Source organism: Lithobates pipiens, unplaced genomic scaffold (assembly GCF_037356315.1).
Source record: "Lithobates pipiens isolate NorthernLeopardFrog02 unplaced genomic scaffold, aLitPip1_a1.2 Scaffold_10, whole genome shotgun sequence".
In the NCBI taxonomy this organism is placed as follows: Eukaryota; Metazoa; Chordata; class Amphibia; order Anura; family Ranidae; genus Lithobates; species Lithobates pipiens.
In genome coordinates this window covers 79,046,028-79,060,755 of record NW_027507686.1, presented here as the reverse complement: position 1 = coordinate 79,060,755, position 14,728 = coordinate 79,046,028, and the positions used below count along the sequence as shown (strand labels likewise).

Below are 14,728 nucleotides of genomic sequence, written 5' to 3'. Positions count from 1 at the left end.
AGAAGACTGATGTCTTATTTGTGCTGCCTGAAGGTCCTAGATAAGGAAAGGCAGCATCGAAATCCACTATTTCTAAGTGGATTCGGCAAATTATAATTCAGGCCTATGGTTTAAAAAGGTAAGATTCCGCCTTTTCAAGTCAAGGTGCACTCTACCAAAGCAGTTAGTGCTTCTTGGGCAGTGCATCACCAGGCCTCCATGGCTCAGATCTTTAAGGCCGCAACTTGGTCTTTAGTACATACATTCAGGTGGATATAAAAAAGGCATATCGCCTTTGGGCGCACTGTGCTGCAGGCAGCAGTATAGGTCTTTAAGTCTATGGGCACCCTGCGGGTTTGCGTCTCCCTCCCCTCAAATAGCATTGCTATGGGACGTCCCATATAGTTAATACTATGGCTCTGTGTCCCGTGATGCAAGATAAAGAAAATAGGATTTTTATAACAGCTTACCTGTAAAATCCTTTTCTTGGAGTACATCACGGGACACAGAGGTCCCTCCCCTCTTTTGGGATTTGTGTATATTGCACTTTGGATGGATCCGGTCTGTAGAGGCTGTTTCAATCCAGGAAGGATCATCCAGCAGAGCTCCTCAGAGCACAACTACACTTGTAATCCAACCTTAGAAACGGGCAAAATAACCCCTCCTCTTACCAGGAGTACATCAGTTATCTAGGGAGTGAACTTCCTGTCTTGGGTGTGCCAGTGTTCATCACCTGAAGGTGCCTATATACCCATACAGTTAATGCTATGGCGCTGTGTCCCGTGATGTACTCCAAGAAAAGGATTTTACAGGTAAGCTATTATAAAAATCCTATTTTTACAGCAAGGACAAAAATCTTATTTAGTTTCTTGAGAGACTCAGCAATTCAGATACAGTAACGGCCGAACATAAATATAGATCTAAGGGAGACAAAGACCCACAACATGTCAGCAACAGAAGAAAACACTGGAGCAAGCCTCCAGGAACATTAGACCAAAACCAGGCTTGCAAAACCCAAGCCTTATACTCTCAACCCTTAAGTTTCAGGGAAAGAATGTACGTGATTAGATGGAGGCTGCCTAGCCAGACAACCAATCGTGCTAAATGAGATGTTCATGAATTACAGCCTATAAGTATTGTAAAGTAACCCACGAGGCCCACATATTACGCAAAAAGTAAAATCTCACAAAGTTAGCCTAACGTACAGTGGTAGGGTGAACAAGAGGTACCCAAGCAAGTGTAGGCAGAAATTAAAGATATACAGAAACCTTAGACATGTGAAAAATAGCAACAGAGAAAAATCAGGCAGAACAAATAATCAATGATGATCGAATAGCTCTGCATGACCTGCCTAGCCTCGAACATGGAACATGGTTCTAGCAATCTCCCACCTGCCTTAGTCAAGCAAAATGTCAAAAGCCAAAGGGCGAGGAATGGCAAACTTAGTCTTACTGCTAAGCACAATTACCTGATTAAAAGGAGAACAATGGAAGGCATCAGGAAAATCTTCCTTTAAAAAGGTTACGTATTAACTACAAGAGGAGGACCTTATTCCCAGGTGATCAGGTCATACAAAGCCCTCTGGACTTACTCCATCACCAACAGAGGGGGCATCTGCAGAAGGAATGCAGCATGTTCTGCATGATGACAATCCAGGGGGCATCCAATGATGACTCCTTCCTTCCATACAGGGGATGAGCACCCCGATGCACAAAGCTCTTTCTTTGTTGCAGAAATAACCAGTTGATAGAGCCAAAACATTGTTTAAGGAAAAACGTGTGGTTGAGAGTAGCACTTCTTGTGTAGTCCAACATAACAACCATTTCAACCAGGCTGGTAGTTGTCAGGAGGTAGGGCTCCCACTCCTTCCTGGAGACAAAAAAGGCACTGCAACACCTAGGTAAGGTCCAATGCAGAGCAACTGAGGAAGCCAGCCCAAGATTGGGTCCCCTGACAAAGAGGGAACCATCGGCTCTGGAAAACAAGAGAGCCCCAGAAATGGGGACACTCAGGTAAGTCCCCTCTTTGTCATAGCGAGGACATACTGCACCCACACAACAGTAATGCAACTGGGCCTGAGGTACTTGGGCAGCTAGTGTTAATGAGGATTTAAAGTGGCTGGAGGAGACCACTGTGGCTAAGCAGTAGAAATAGAATTGGTCCCTTAGCCGTAAAAGGATAATTTCATTGTTCTGTTACACTAGTATTTAGGGTTTAACATGTTAAGAGCACCTGAATCGGACTCTCCAATCCCCCTGCTGTGACAGAAGGCAGGGGATCTTCTCTCCGCATTCACTGTTACAATTTAGAGTGAATGGCCTTACTTATAAAATGTATTCTCAGAGACAGGGTCACGCCTGGGATTACGTCATAGCTCTGGACCTGGAAATCATTCTATAGCTAACTAATAAAGTACACTCAGGTCTGGAAAACAGCAGAAGCTTGCAAACTAGTGATGTCAGATCACATACAACTTTATTAAAGCTGGGCAAAGCACCCTGTGACCCTACGACCTCTAATTTTTAACTTGTCACCCCATACAAGCTGGATCACAGAACTTGAGCAATTGGAATTGTTTGAGAGGGGCAGTCCTAGGAGGAGCTTCAGTGTGCTGTGTTCAGCATTATTAAAGTTGGATGTGATCTGACATCATCGATACGAGACTTCCTGCTGAGTTTATGGAGCATGGCTGGGGTCCCTTTGGTCAGCACCTGTAGAGGTGAGGGATTTTTGTGAAGGGTTGAAGTGGTGACATCTCTACAGGCTTAGAAAACTTCCAGTTCCAGTTAGATTTAAATACTTTTCTCTTATTATTGGTTTGCTGCCTTCCCAACTAATCACCTCTTATGCTGATCCAGAAGGTCTTTGTCTGTTATCAGGATTTTCAGGTCCTTTAGATCCTGCAGAAATTCCTTATCCAAATCCATATCCATGTCTTCTGTTACATCTTAAGGGAAAAAAGAAAATTGTAATACAAACATTTTAATGGAAGATAAAGCGATTAAAAATTTATAAAAACAACAAATTTTCTCTAAAGCCAAAAATGGCATACTTCATAGCCATTTTTAAAAATATATATACCTTTACATGCTGTGTAAAGTTTTTTTCTGTTGAAATTCTTAAGTGACTGACCTCTGCCCGGATGCCATTTTCAATAAGAGCAAAGGATAAGCCGGCTTCCTTTCTGATTTGCTATGCTGGCCCTCACGATGATGAGACAAGCCTAGAGCTTCCGTGGGGGAATTGTTTTGGTGCCAAAGTATTGGTAACATGTAAATAATAGGACTCCCTGGTTAGCGTGTTGGGTGCGCACAAGCCACCAATCCTCTAGATCTTAACCCAATGATGTAGATGGGGAATAGTGTTTACATTTAATTTTGGCAACTTGTAAACAATAAAATTCCCCAGCTAAAGCACTGGGTGCGCACGCCTAGGATTGGGGGCCTAGGATATTTGACTTTCATATCCCAGGATTCAGCAGACAGTGGTGAATACAAGCTATGTCATTCCGTCCTAGGTGACAGAGGGAGGGGAAGCTCAAGAGGCATTTACCAAAAACTATAAACATATTACAGTATTTCACGAAATTCAGTGCACCCCTCACATTTTTGTAAATATTTTATATCTTTTCATGTGACAACACTGAAGAAATTACACTTTGCTACAATGTAAAGTAGTGAGTGTACAGCTTGTATAACAGTGTAAATTTGCTGTCCCCTCAAAATAACAACACACAGCCATTAATGTCTAAGCCGTTGGGAACAAAAGTGAGTACACCCCTAAGTGAAAATGTCCAAATTGGGCCCAAACCGTCAATATTTTGTGTGGCCACCATTATTTTCCAGCAATGGCTTAACCCTTTTGGGCATGGAGTTCACCAGAGCTTCACAGGTTGCCTCTAGAGTCCTCTTCCACCCCTCCATGACAACATCACAGAGCTGGTGGATGTTAGAGACCATGCGCTCCTCCACCTTCTATTTTAGGATGCCCCACAGATGCTCAATAGGGTTTAGGTCTGGAGACATGCTTGGCCAGTCCATCACCTTTACTCTCAGCCTCTTTAGCAAGGCAGTGGTCCTCTTGGGAGGTGTGTTTGAGGTTATGTTGGAATACTGCACTGCTTCAGTATGTCATAGTACATGTTGTCATTCATGGTTCCCTCAATGAACTGTAGCTCTCCAGTGCCGGCAGCACTCAAGAAGCCTCAGAGCATGACACTCCCACCACCATGCTTGACTGTAGGCAAGACACACTTGTCTTTGTACGCCTCACCTGGTTGCCGCAAAACACACGCTTGACACATCTGAACCAAATAAGTTTATCTTGGTCTCATCAGACCACAGGACATGGTTCCAGTAATCCATGTCCTTAGTCTGCTTGTCTTCAGCAAACTATTTGCAGGCTCTTGTGCATCATCTTTAGAAGAGGCTTCCTTCTGGGACAGCCACTCAGACCAATTTGATGCAGTGTGCAGCGTATGGTCTGAGCACTGAAAGGCTGACCCCCCCACCCCTTCAACCTCTGCAGCAATGCTGGCAGCACTAATACGTCCATTTCCCAAAGACAACCTCTGGCTAGGACGCTGACCATGTGCACTCAACTTCTTTTGTCGACCATGGCGAGGCCTGTTCTGAGTGGAACCTGTATTGTTAAGTCCCTGTATGGTCTTGGCCACTGTGCTGCAGCTCAGTTTCAGGGACTTGGCAATCTTTATGTAGTGTAACAATTCTTTTTTTCAGATCCTCAGAGAGTTATTTGCCATGAGCTGCCATGTTGAACTTCCAGTGACCAGTATGAGAGCGAGAGCGATAAACACCAAATTTAACACACCTGCTCCCCATTCACACCTGAGGCCTTGTAACACTAACAAGTCACATGACACTGGGAGGGAAAATGGCTAATTGGGCCCAATTTGGACATTTTACTTAGGGGTGTACTCGCTTTTGTTACCAGGCTGTGTGTTGAGTTATTTTGAGGTGACAGAAAATTTACACTGTTATACAAGCTGTACACTCACTACTTTACATTATAGCAAAGTGTCATTTCTTCAGTGTTGTCACATGAAAAGTTATAATAAAATATTTACATAAATGTGAGGCATGTACTCACTTTTGTGACTTTTAAAGGAGGTAGTAAACTGTTATATTAGGGAATGTGCTAAATAAAGCTGAAGGTCTACTTTAAAAAGAGGGTCATGGCAGGGCAGGGTAAATTCTCAAAACTGGATGATAAGATCAGAATTACAAATCACTTGGCAGGGAAACAGCTTCTTTATATATGTTTCATCTGCATATTTAGACATTTCAGCTTTAAAGCATAAGTTCAATTTTTATAAAAAAAATAAAAAATTAAATAAAAAATGTGCATTTACTAATTTTTCAAATGGCAGCCTGTAAAGAATTGTGCCCGCGATCAGCAGATCGAACGTGCAATGCCAGGATCCTACAGGCTCTGTCAGCTGTCTGTCTGTACCTCCCTGGTGGGCAGACAGTTACTAAACTGCTGGAAGAATCAATGAACTACAAGAGCGCTCACCAGCACCCCTGCAGTTCATTCAAGAACTCTAACCATCTGCTGCTGCAGCCGACGGTCCATGTAGTTTAAGGATGAGCTCTGGGATGTTCGCATACCACCCATGCAGAGCCCGCCAGGAAGTCAGCACTGCGCTAATCACAGACAGTGATACATTGTCCAGATGCGCGGCTGCAGAGATCGGGAAATGTCTCACTGTCTGTGATTAGGGCAGCGTAGTGCCGACTTCCTGGTGGGCTCCGCACATGGGGTGCGCGAACACGCTGGAGCTCATCCTTATTGCAGTTAATTCGTTCACATGAAAATGTGAATGAAGGATGCGCAGAACCGCACTGTTAAAAAATAAATAAAAAATAAATGACAGGGGGTGTGGGGAAGATCCTCTGCCTGCTGTCACAGAGCAGGGAACACTGGTGGTAGGAGGAGGGTGTATAGGAGCACGTTACACCCTAAATATGAGTGTAACATGCTCTTAAAAAGGTGAACTTTAGACTTTAAAAGTCTAAACTTTAAAAGGTGAGCATTTAAAAATAGTTTAGTTTACTGCACATAATAGATGCGCTCATAAAATACATCATTTGAGGTCTTGTCGTTTATAAAAAGTGTAATTTACTATCCATACACTTTTATTCAGCTCTGATGCTGTTCAAGTTTTTATATATACACGCACACACATACACATGTCCTATTTACACACCCACTGCTCCCAGAGTCCAGTTTTGAATTATATGTTCAGCACAGGTAGCAAAGTCTTCAAATGTCAGGTACTGAAGTTTTCGTTTCCCAGTTTCGAAACGACTGTTTGCAAAGAAAACTATTGCAGCATAATCCCTAAGGAAGGAAAACACATGGTCAGCAAAGCTTAAAATAGCATATGTAGGAAACATGAATAAACATCAAAGCACCTACTTATGCTTTCGCCAAAATCTCTTCTGCCAAGAAACACTCCCTGCCACATTTTCTGAAATGTCCCCTAGGAAAAGCCAATTTACCTGTCTCCAAAGCTCAGAATACATGCATGTTAAAGAGACATTGTCACTTTTCCTATTCAGAAGAAACGGACGGTGCCTGCAGATACAACCGCCTCAAGCAGTTATACTTACCCAGCCATGCTCTGTACCATCTGCGTACTTGCTCAGAGCTCCCTTGTATGAAGGAGCATGTGACCTCCGCCATGTAACAGTGCACCGACCTCTGAAGCCAATCACAGAGCCCTAACACTATCATGTGAAGAGTGGGGCCTGATAACGATAATCCATGTCTAAACTCCAACATCACCCGACAACAGAGCTCAGATAGACTGATATGCTACATCTGGGAGACATCAAGGAAGTGTGGAGCTGTAAGCAGTAAAAGCTTGGGAGGATGACTACCTACAGACACTGTTACTTGGCCCAGATGCGGCAAATTGGCTGTGTCTCATTAAAGAAAATTAAATAATCTAAATACGTCACCTCCAAAGCACAAGCAACAGCAATATAGCTCTATTTGTAAAAAAAAAATGCTTCTCCTAGCAAAATTCCAGGTTAAATCTTCTTTATATACTAGAAAGTTAAAAGAAAAGAGGGCGCCCCTGCCTAGTGCATTATCCCAAGTGAATTTATTTAGTAAAAAAGATAAAAACTACTCACAAGCATGTAGAAATGAATATGTTTAAACAGGCCACCATCCTGTGGCTATACAATCCTGGGACTAGCAATCTCCAGTACGTAGGGGAGACCATGCAGAAGGCCCTACTGGCCAACGCGTTTTGAAGGTAAACCTTCTTCCTCAGCTGGAAACATTATCCATTAAGGCAGGCTTTCTCAACCTTTTAAACCTAGAGGAACCCCAAAAATAATTTTCAGGTCTCGAGGAACCCTTTTTTTTTAACCAAAATAACGTTTATTGAGCAGAAAAGTCAATACAGAATAGACTGCAACAGGCACCCCAGAGTGTTGAGAGGATGTACAATGTTTGTCTGACATACGTATCTAGAACTAATACAAGCCGTTACCTCATTTTCTTTGTAGCATGTAACCAGAAGTGCACACATGTTTTCCTATATTAGGCAATGTGGGTAGTCGCGAAATGTTGGTACGGTCTGCCCTATTTCTTTGTTTCTATATCTTCATCGGCCCTAGGCATCGCAAGTGGAGGAGTCATCAACCCATCTATCCCATATCTTGTGGAATTTATTTGGGCACCCACTATGGGAATAAAGATATTTTTTGTAAGGTAGTGTGAGGTTCACAGCCCTCTTCTATTGTTGGATTGTGGGAGGAGTAGATTTAAGCCATAATTGAGCTATTTGCATCCTGGCAGTGAACAAAGTTTCCTGCAGGAAAGTTGTCTCAAGGAACCCTTACTAAAACCAGTTCATCAGGGGTCAATAGAACAATGCGCTTTACACTGGTGGTCAATAGGAAAATTTTTCCCTTTTAAATGGTGCTCAGAATGCCACTCTTAGGCCCCTTTCACACGGGACGGATCAGTAATGATCCACCCCGTGATGATCCGTTCGCTCAGCGGGGATCACTCCGTTGTCCCCGCTGAGCCGGCGGCGGACAGGGCGGTCTCCGCACACTGTGCAGGGACCGCCCTGTCAGATCTCCGCTCTCCTCTATGTTCGTGTTCATCCGATTCACTCTGCAGATGGATAGAAAAATAGGATTTTCCTCCGTCTGCAGAATCGGACCATAGCGGAGGCGGACAATAGTGGGTGTCTGTGGACGTTCATCCGCAGACACCCGCTATTCCATAGGGATGCATGTATGTCCGTATTTCATCCGCAAACGGATGGATGAAATACGGACATACTGTCTGCATGTGTGAAAGGGGCCTTAAAAGACAGCTAAAAAAATATTTTGCGTCACGCTGCTGGCTTTGCTAAGTGATGCTGAACCTTGAACTCTGTAGGCAACATCAAAAAGGTGGTTCATTAGCCGCAGCTCAATGAACCCCTAGCAACCTCTGGAGGAACCCTGGTTGAGAATGGCTGCATTAAGAAGTGGATTATCACTCATAACTGGGCTGGTACAATACTCATGCACACGAGTGTTTGCTTTTCTGCTAGATGTTCTTTATATTATGATCATAACAATAAAAAGGTGTCAGGTTGTGTTTTTACAAACACCACACCACTACATTTGGCATTTGGTCTATTTATACTGTTCTCTACAAATGCCAAAAATGGCTACAAATGTTTCAAATATAAGTCTCAGCCTCCTTCCACATCACTATATCCTGAGGTCAGCATGTCAAGAAATCAAAGAATCTTTCTTAGCACACACTCTCCAAACCCCCATCTTCACATCCATAGTCTTATTTTTTTCACTTTGCCAGACAAATCTGTACCTAGATGTTGGAAAGAGTCTCATAAATGACAGTGAAGTGTCAGAAAAACAAAAATAAAAAGGGAAAGCAGACCGACCTCGCTAGCTTGTCTGATAACAGAAAATTCTGCTGAATGTTGTCGACTAAATTGCCCCTCATTTCTTCAACCACCTTGAACACTCGCTTAAAATTGTCGAACTGTACAAAAAAAAAAAGAAAGAAAAAAGAAAGAAAATCTGAAAACACATATTAAAAGTAGTAACAACCAGAGAAAGTTTGTTCATGTAAAAAACAATTTTTTTTTAAAATATATATATATATATATATATATATATATATATATATATATATATATATATATATATATATATATATATATATATATATATATATATATATATACACACACACACACACACACACACACACACACACACATATACATACATAAAAAACACACATATATACAGTAGATTATAAAAAGAAGGAAAGTACTTGTCTCCTGCAACTTTTCAGGGTCACTCCAGTCTTTGCACTTATGTCGTCCAGATCTTTTTTAGTTCCTTTTGAAAGCTTTTTACCAAGAACTTCCCGAACAAAGGCTTCATCAAACGCATAATACCTACAAGGGAATCAAGTGACAAAAAAGTGACTACAGTTTGGATAAAATTATCATACAGGACTTTATAACAGCTAAACAATAAACACTATTATTATTATTCATTGCTGGATTCAACAACCTCCAGCGTCAGCTGTTGCCTGGCTTTTGTCTGCGTTTTAAGTCACTTTCCTCCAGGTGCTCTGGCTTCTTTCACAAGCTAAATACCTTGATGATTTGTTTCCACACTCAGAATCTTGTATCCTTAGTCTTATCACAAAGGATTTTGGAGCAAGAGCGCCAAGTATTCAAAGATGTTGTGAACATGTTATTTAATATAGATCATTCCCAGCACATCATCATGCATGTCCCAGTATCCAGCTGGCAGTCCCTAAAGCACCCGGTACCATAAGAGTTCATTCCAGGAATGTGTGTGATGGGAATATGGAGTGCATACCATGTTAGAGACACTTTTTTGCAAATTTATAACTCACTGCTTTTTCCTAGTTTCAGAAATGTTCTTCCTTACCATTTTCACAAGGTTAATATGTTGTGTCCTGACCACACATCTTTTTCCTGATAGTGTGGGGCGGGGGTTGCAGGACACTGTGCAGACACACAGTTTGCCTGTATTTCATAGTCTGTTCAGTCTGAGGCAAGATGCAGGCTGTTCATGAGCAGGAGTTGTATTCAAAAGGCAGGCTGCGATTGGGAGGAGGTGTGTGCCACAGGAAGTCTGCGATTGGTCGGAAGGTGTGGTGGCTGATTAGACAGACCAATACAGGCATCCTGTGTGGCTGCACAGTGTCTTGTATTTGAATGGCCAGCCAAAGGATACAAACTGGCCATGCTAACATAGATTAACTTCTATTGTTTGTGTGGTCAGTTGAGAACAAGGAAGAAGGTTGCTGGCAGGACCGACCAGGTACTTCAGAATAAACATGTACATGAAAATGAGAGATTGATTTATAAAATATACATATGTGAACACAAAATAGAAAAATATATATTTAAAGTAACATACGATTTAAAGAGGAAGTAAACCCTGATGTGTTTACTTCCTCTTTGTCTCCCTGCAAAGGTAAAGCATAATGGACTACTATGCATCGCATAGTAGTCCATTATGTGTCACTTACCTGACACAGGAGCCAGCGATGGATGCTCCGTACTACAGGAGACAGCGATGACATCGCTGTCCCCTGTAGTACGGAGCATCCATCTTCTTCCGGGTATCGCTACTCCGGCCATTCACAGCGCCGGAGCAGCGATGATGTCACTCCCGCGCATGCGCACAGGAGCCGACACTAGCGGCATGCTGCTAACGGCGATAGTACGCTTGCGCGCCACTGTCTACGGCCCATGCGTCGTAGACAGCGGTGACTGTCTTTTAGTAAATATGTAGATTTAGGAGATATTTCTTGGACCTGCAGGTAAGCCTTAATCTAGACTTACCTGTAGGTCAAAGTGGTTTGTAAGGGTTTACAACCACTTTAAGGGGTTAAGTTTACATAAAGGAGAGTTAGGCCCCTTTCACACAAGCAGACCGATCGGATACACCTTTCAGTTTTTCAAGCGGACCTGATTGGACCCTCCATTGTCCTCTATGGCAACAGGTGTAAACAGACATGTGTGTTTACACCCGCCGACATCCAATCCGATCTGCTAAAAACAGATGAATGGGGATCCGTTCCCCATCCATCTAGCGCATCGGATAACATTTGGGTGTTAATGGACAGGCGGCCCTTTTACATTTGACCACCCATTGAGGACAGCGGGCTGTATCATTGCTTATGCTCTGCATAAGCAAACACAGACCAACCATCCGCCTGCACAGCGGGGATCAGCGGACAGTATCCTGGCATAGTCCGCACCCTGTGGAAGGGGCCTTAGGGTGAGGGTCAAAGTGATCATAAACCTGTAGAGGGCAAAGTGTACATGCTACTCTATTTTTCAAACACAATGCAGAGCAATCAAACCACTGGGTTGGCGTTTACACAATTCCCAATCCATGACCCCTTGAAAATGCTCTGGTATAGAGACTGACTGCTGCATTGTGGGGAACCAGGTTTCTCTGGTGTTGGTAAACACATGGGGTGGCAGGGAGGCAAATTGAAGATAACCCTGTTCTACTTACCCTCTCTGTACTTAAAGGCCAAAAGTACACATTTGTTTGAGTGTTCGCAATAACAATGAGCCTTTTATGAAGGGCATTGTTTTATGTGCCAATAACAAAGGAACCTATTTATAAAGGACAGTCAATGTTGCCATCTGCACTCCAATAGACAACAAAGTGAGCACGCAACACTGTACTCTGCATTTTTTACTCAATTCATTAAATTAATAACTGTGTCAAGCTTGCTGTATTTCAGGGAGTATACACAAATAACGCTGCAGAGAGCACTCAGTGACTGGGGAGGAGGCTGGTTACATGGCTGGCATGTCAGATCACCAGACTCTTCTCATGCTACTTGCCACCCCCCCCATTCTTTCAATAATGAATGGAACTCTGCTTGCTTCAGAGTCCTAAAGCAAGTGGAGTTTGATGCATAGATGTAAAGGACATTAATGTGCTTTATATATACTCTGGTTATGGTTGGTTACATGGAGCACTTTTGACTTGATAAAATCCCTATACCTAAGCATTGTTTCTATAACAGATTTAGACCAGATCAGAAACCTGTCAATACTTTCAGCCAAATACAGGTGGTCCCCTAGTTACAAACACCCTATTTACAAACGACTCCTACTTACAAACGGAGGGAGACAACAGGAAGTGAAAGGAAATCTACCCCTATGAAGGGAAATTCTCTCCTGTAAGAGTTATGGGAAAAAGGTACCTCCACCAATGTTTTATCACCAATCCTTGTTTCCACAACAACCCAAAATTGAGATGAAATCTTCTGAACAGGGGCAAGGACAGCAAAACAAACATTACAGGGGTGATAACCCTTCCCTATGCTAGCCAAAAAGCTTAAAAATAGATTTTTTGGCTGGAGCTACGCTTAAAAAATGTACCTGTTCCGACTTACAAACAGATTCAATTTAAGAACAAACCTACAGACCCCATCTTGTTTGTAACCCGGGGACCCCCTGTACCCAGAAGATGTATGCAGATAAGAACTCTCTGATGTTTCTAATCTCCATACTTGTTCCATGTTAGTGGACACAGAAAGTATTAAAGTTAGTAAGCAAAACAGCCACACAAATAGCATTTTCAGAAGATGGTCAGCAATGGCAGTCTCCGCATTTCTCCCATAACAGGTTTACTTTATATGACACACAAAAGTCAATTTTGTTTTTCTTTTTTGGTATATTACCTCTCAATCAACATGCTCTGCTTGTAGGGTGGTATCTGAAAGAGCAACTGCTGCACCAGCTTTGGGGGATAGTGAAGGAGCCTTTCAATCATTTGAAATGTACGATAATGGTCCATGGTGTCACTCTCGAGGACATCGGGTCCTGCTCCAGTCTGATCCAGAATTCCACTTTTCAGTCGAATATTGACAGCATCACTCACTGCAAGACAGAGGTGTAAAAGACTTTCCGCTCATATCATTTAGGTCCATATTAAAGTATGCATTAAAAAGTAAACTGTATCCGAGGCTTTAGGCTGAATTCACACAAAGTACAGCTGTCAGAGAGGTAAACCGCTGCAGTTTCCACTCTGACAACTTTCCCTTGCGGCTGTGATAGGGGGCAGTGTGGTGCACGATTCAGCGCAGCACACACAGCTTCATTTTTATAGTTTTGTATTCAGAAAAACTTTATTTGAAGTGTACAAAATTTACACTTCATACAGTACATGGTTCTGTACAGCAGCACAATGCGCTGTTGTACAGTGCCATATGATCCTGTACAGTGAGATGCATGCTGCAGCATGCTTCAGTACAGCCCCTGGCTGCATTGCGGTGTGAATGAGACACATGTGAATACAGCCTTAGGGGTAGATATGATGAGGTGAAACATACATGCATATATGCAACTATATGTTAGAATATTCCCCACTAATAGTAAAAATGCAAATCACACAATGGGTATACTCTGATAAACCATAACTTTATGACCACCCACTTAACATTCAGTAGGTCCCCTTTTGCTGCCAACACAGCCCTGACCAATCGAGGCATGGACTCCACTAGACCCCTGAAGGTATACTGTGGTACCTGTCACTAAGCCAACAGTAGCCGATCCTGTAAGTTGTGAAGTGTGGCCTCCATGGATCAGACTTGCTTTTCAAGCACATCCTACAGATACTTGATTGGATTATCATCTGGAGAATTTGGAGTCCAAGGTAACACCTCAAACTCTTTGATGTGTTCCTCAAATCACTCTTAAACCATTTTTGCAGTGTTGCATGGTTGCAAGAGGTACAGTGCCTTGCGAAAGTATTCGACCCCCTTGAACTTTTCAACCTTTTGCCACATTTCAGGCTTCAAACATAAAGATATAAAATTTTTATTTTTTGTGAAGAAACACCAACAAGTGGGACACAATTGTGAAGTGGAACGAAATCTATTGGATTTTTGAAACTTTTTTAACTAATAAAAAAATGAAAAGTGGGCGTGCAAAATTATTCGGCCCCCTTGCGTTAATACTTTGTAGAGCCACCTTTTGCTGCGATTACAGCTGCAAGTCGCTTGGGGTATGTCTCTATCAGTTTTGCACATCGAGAGACTGAAATTCTTGCCCATTCTTCCTTGCAAAACAGCTCGAGCTCAGTGAGGTTGGATGGAGAGCGTTTGTGAACAGCAGTTTTCAGCTCTTTCCACAGATTCTCGATTGGATTCAGGTCTGGACTTTGACTTGGCCATTCTAACACCTGGATACGTTTATTTGTGAACCATTACTTTGTAGATTTTGCTGTACGTTTGGGATCATTTTCTTGTTGGAAGATACATCTCCGTCCCAGTTTCAGGTCTTTTGCAGACTCCAACAGGTTTTTATCCAGAATGGTCCTGTATCTGGCTGCATCCATCTTCCCCTCAATTTTAACCATCTTCCCTGTCCCTGCTGAAGAAAAGCAGGCCCAAACCATGATGCTGCCACCATGTTTGACAGTGGGGATGGTGTGTTGAGGGTGATGAGCTGTGTTGCTTTTACACCAAACATATCGTTTTGCATTGTGGGCAAAAAGTTTGATTTTGGTTTCATCTGACCAGAGCACCTTCTTCCACATGTTTGGTGTGTCTCCCAGGTGGCTTGTGGCAAACTTTAGACAAGACGTTTTATGGATATGTTTGAGAAATGGCTTTCTTCTTGCCACTCTTCCATAAAGGCCAGATTTGTGCAGTGTACGACTGATTA

The 14,728-nt window shown here is 42.6% G+C and overlaps 1 protein-coding gene across 1 annotated transcript in view; it reads right to left on the bottom strand.

Annotated features, from left to right (window-relative positions):
• FIBP (FGF1 intracellular binding protein) overlaps positions 1-14,728 on the bottom strand; it is a 40,736-nt gene that overhangs the window by 15,044 nt on the left and 10,964 nt on the right. The window contains exons 3-7 of the mRNA XM_077456063.1: positions 12,742-12,940; positions 9,322-9,448; positions 8,924-9,024; positions 6,209-6,342; positions 2,821-2,926 (exon numbers count right to left, since the gene is read on the bottom strand). Coding sequence (XP_077312189.1) covers positions 2,821-2,926; positions 6,209-6,342; positions 8,924-9,024; positions 9,322-9,448; positions 12,742-12,940 — 667 coding nt within the window. The remainder of the gene's footprint in view (positions 1-2,820; positions 2,927-6,208; positions 6,343-8,923; positions 9,025-9,321; positions 9,449-12,741; positions 12,941-14,728) is intronic.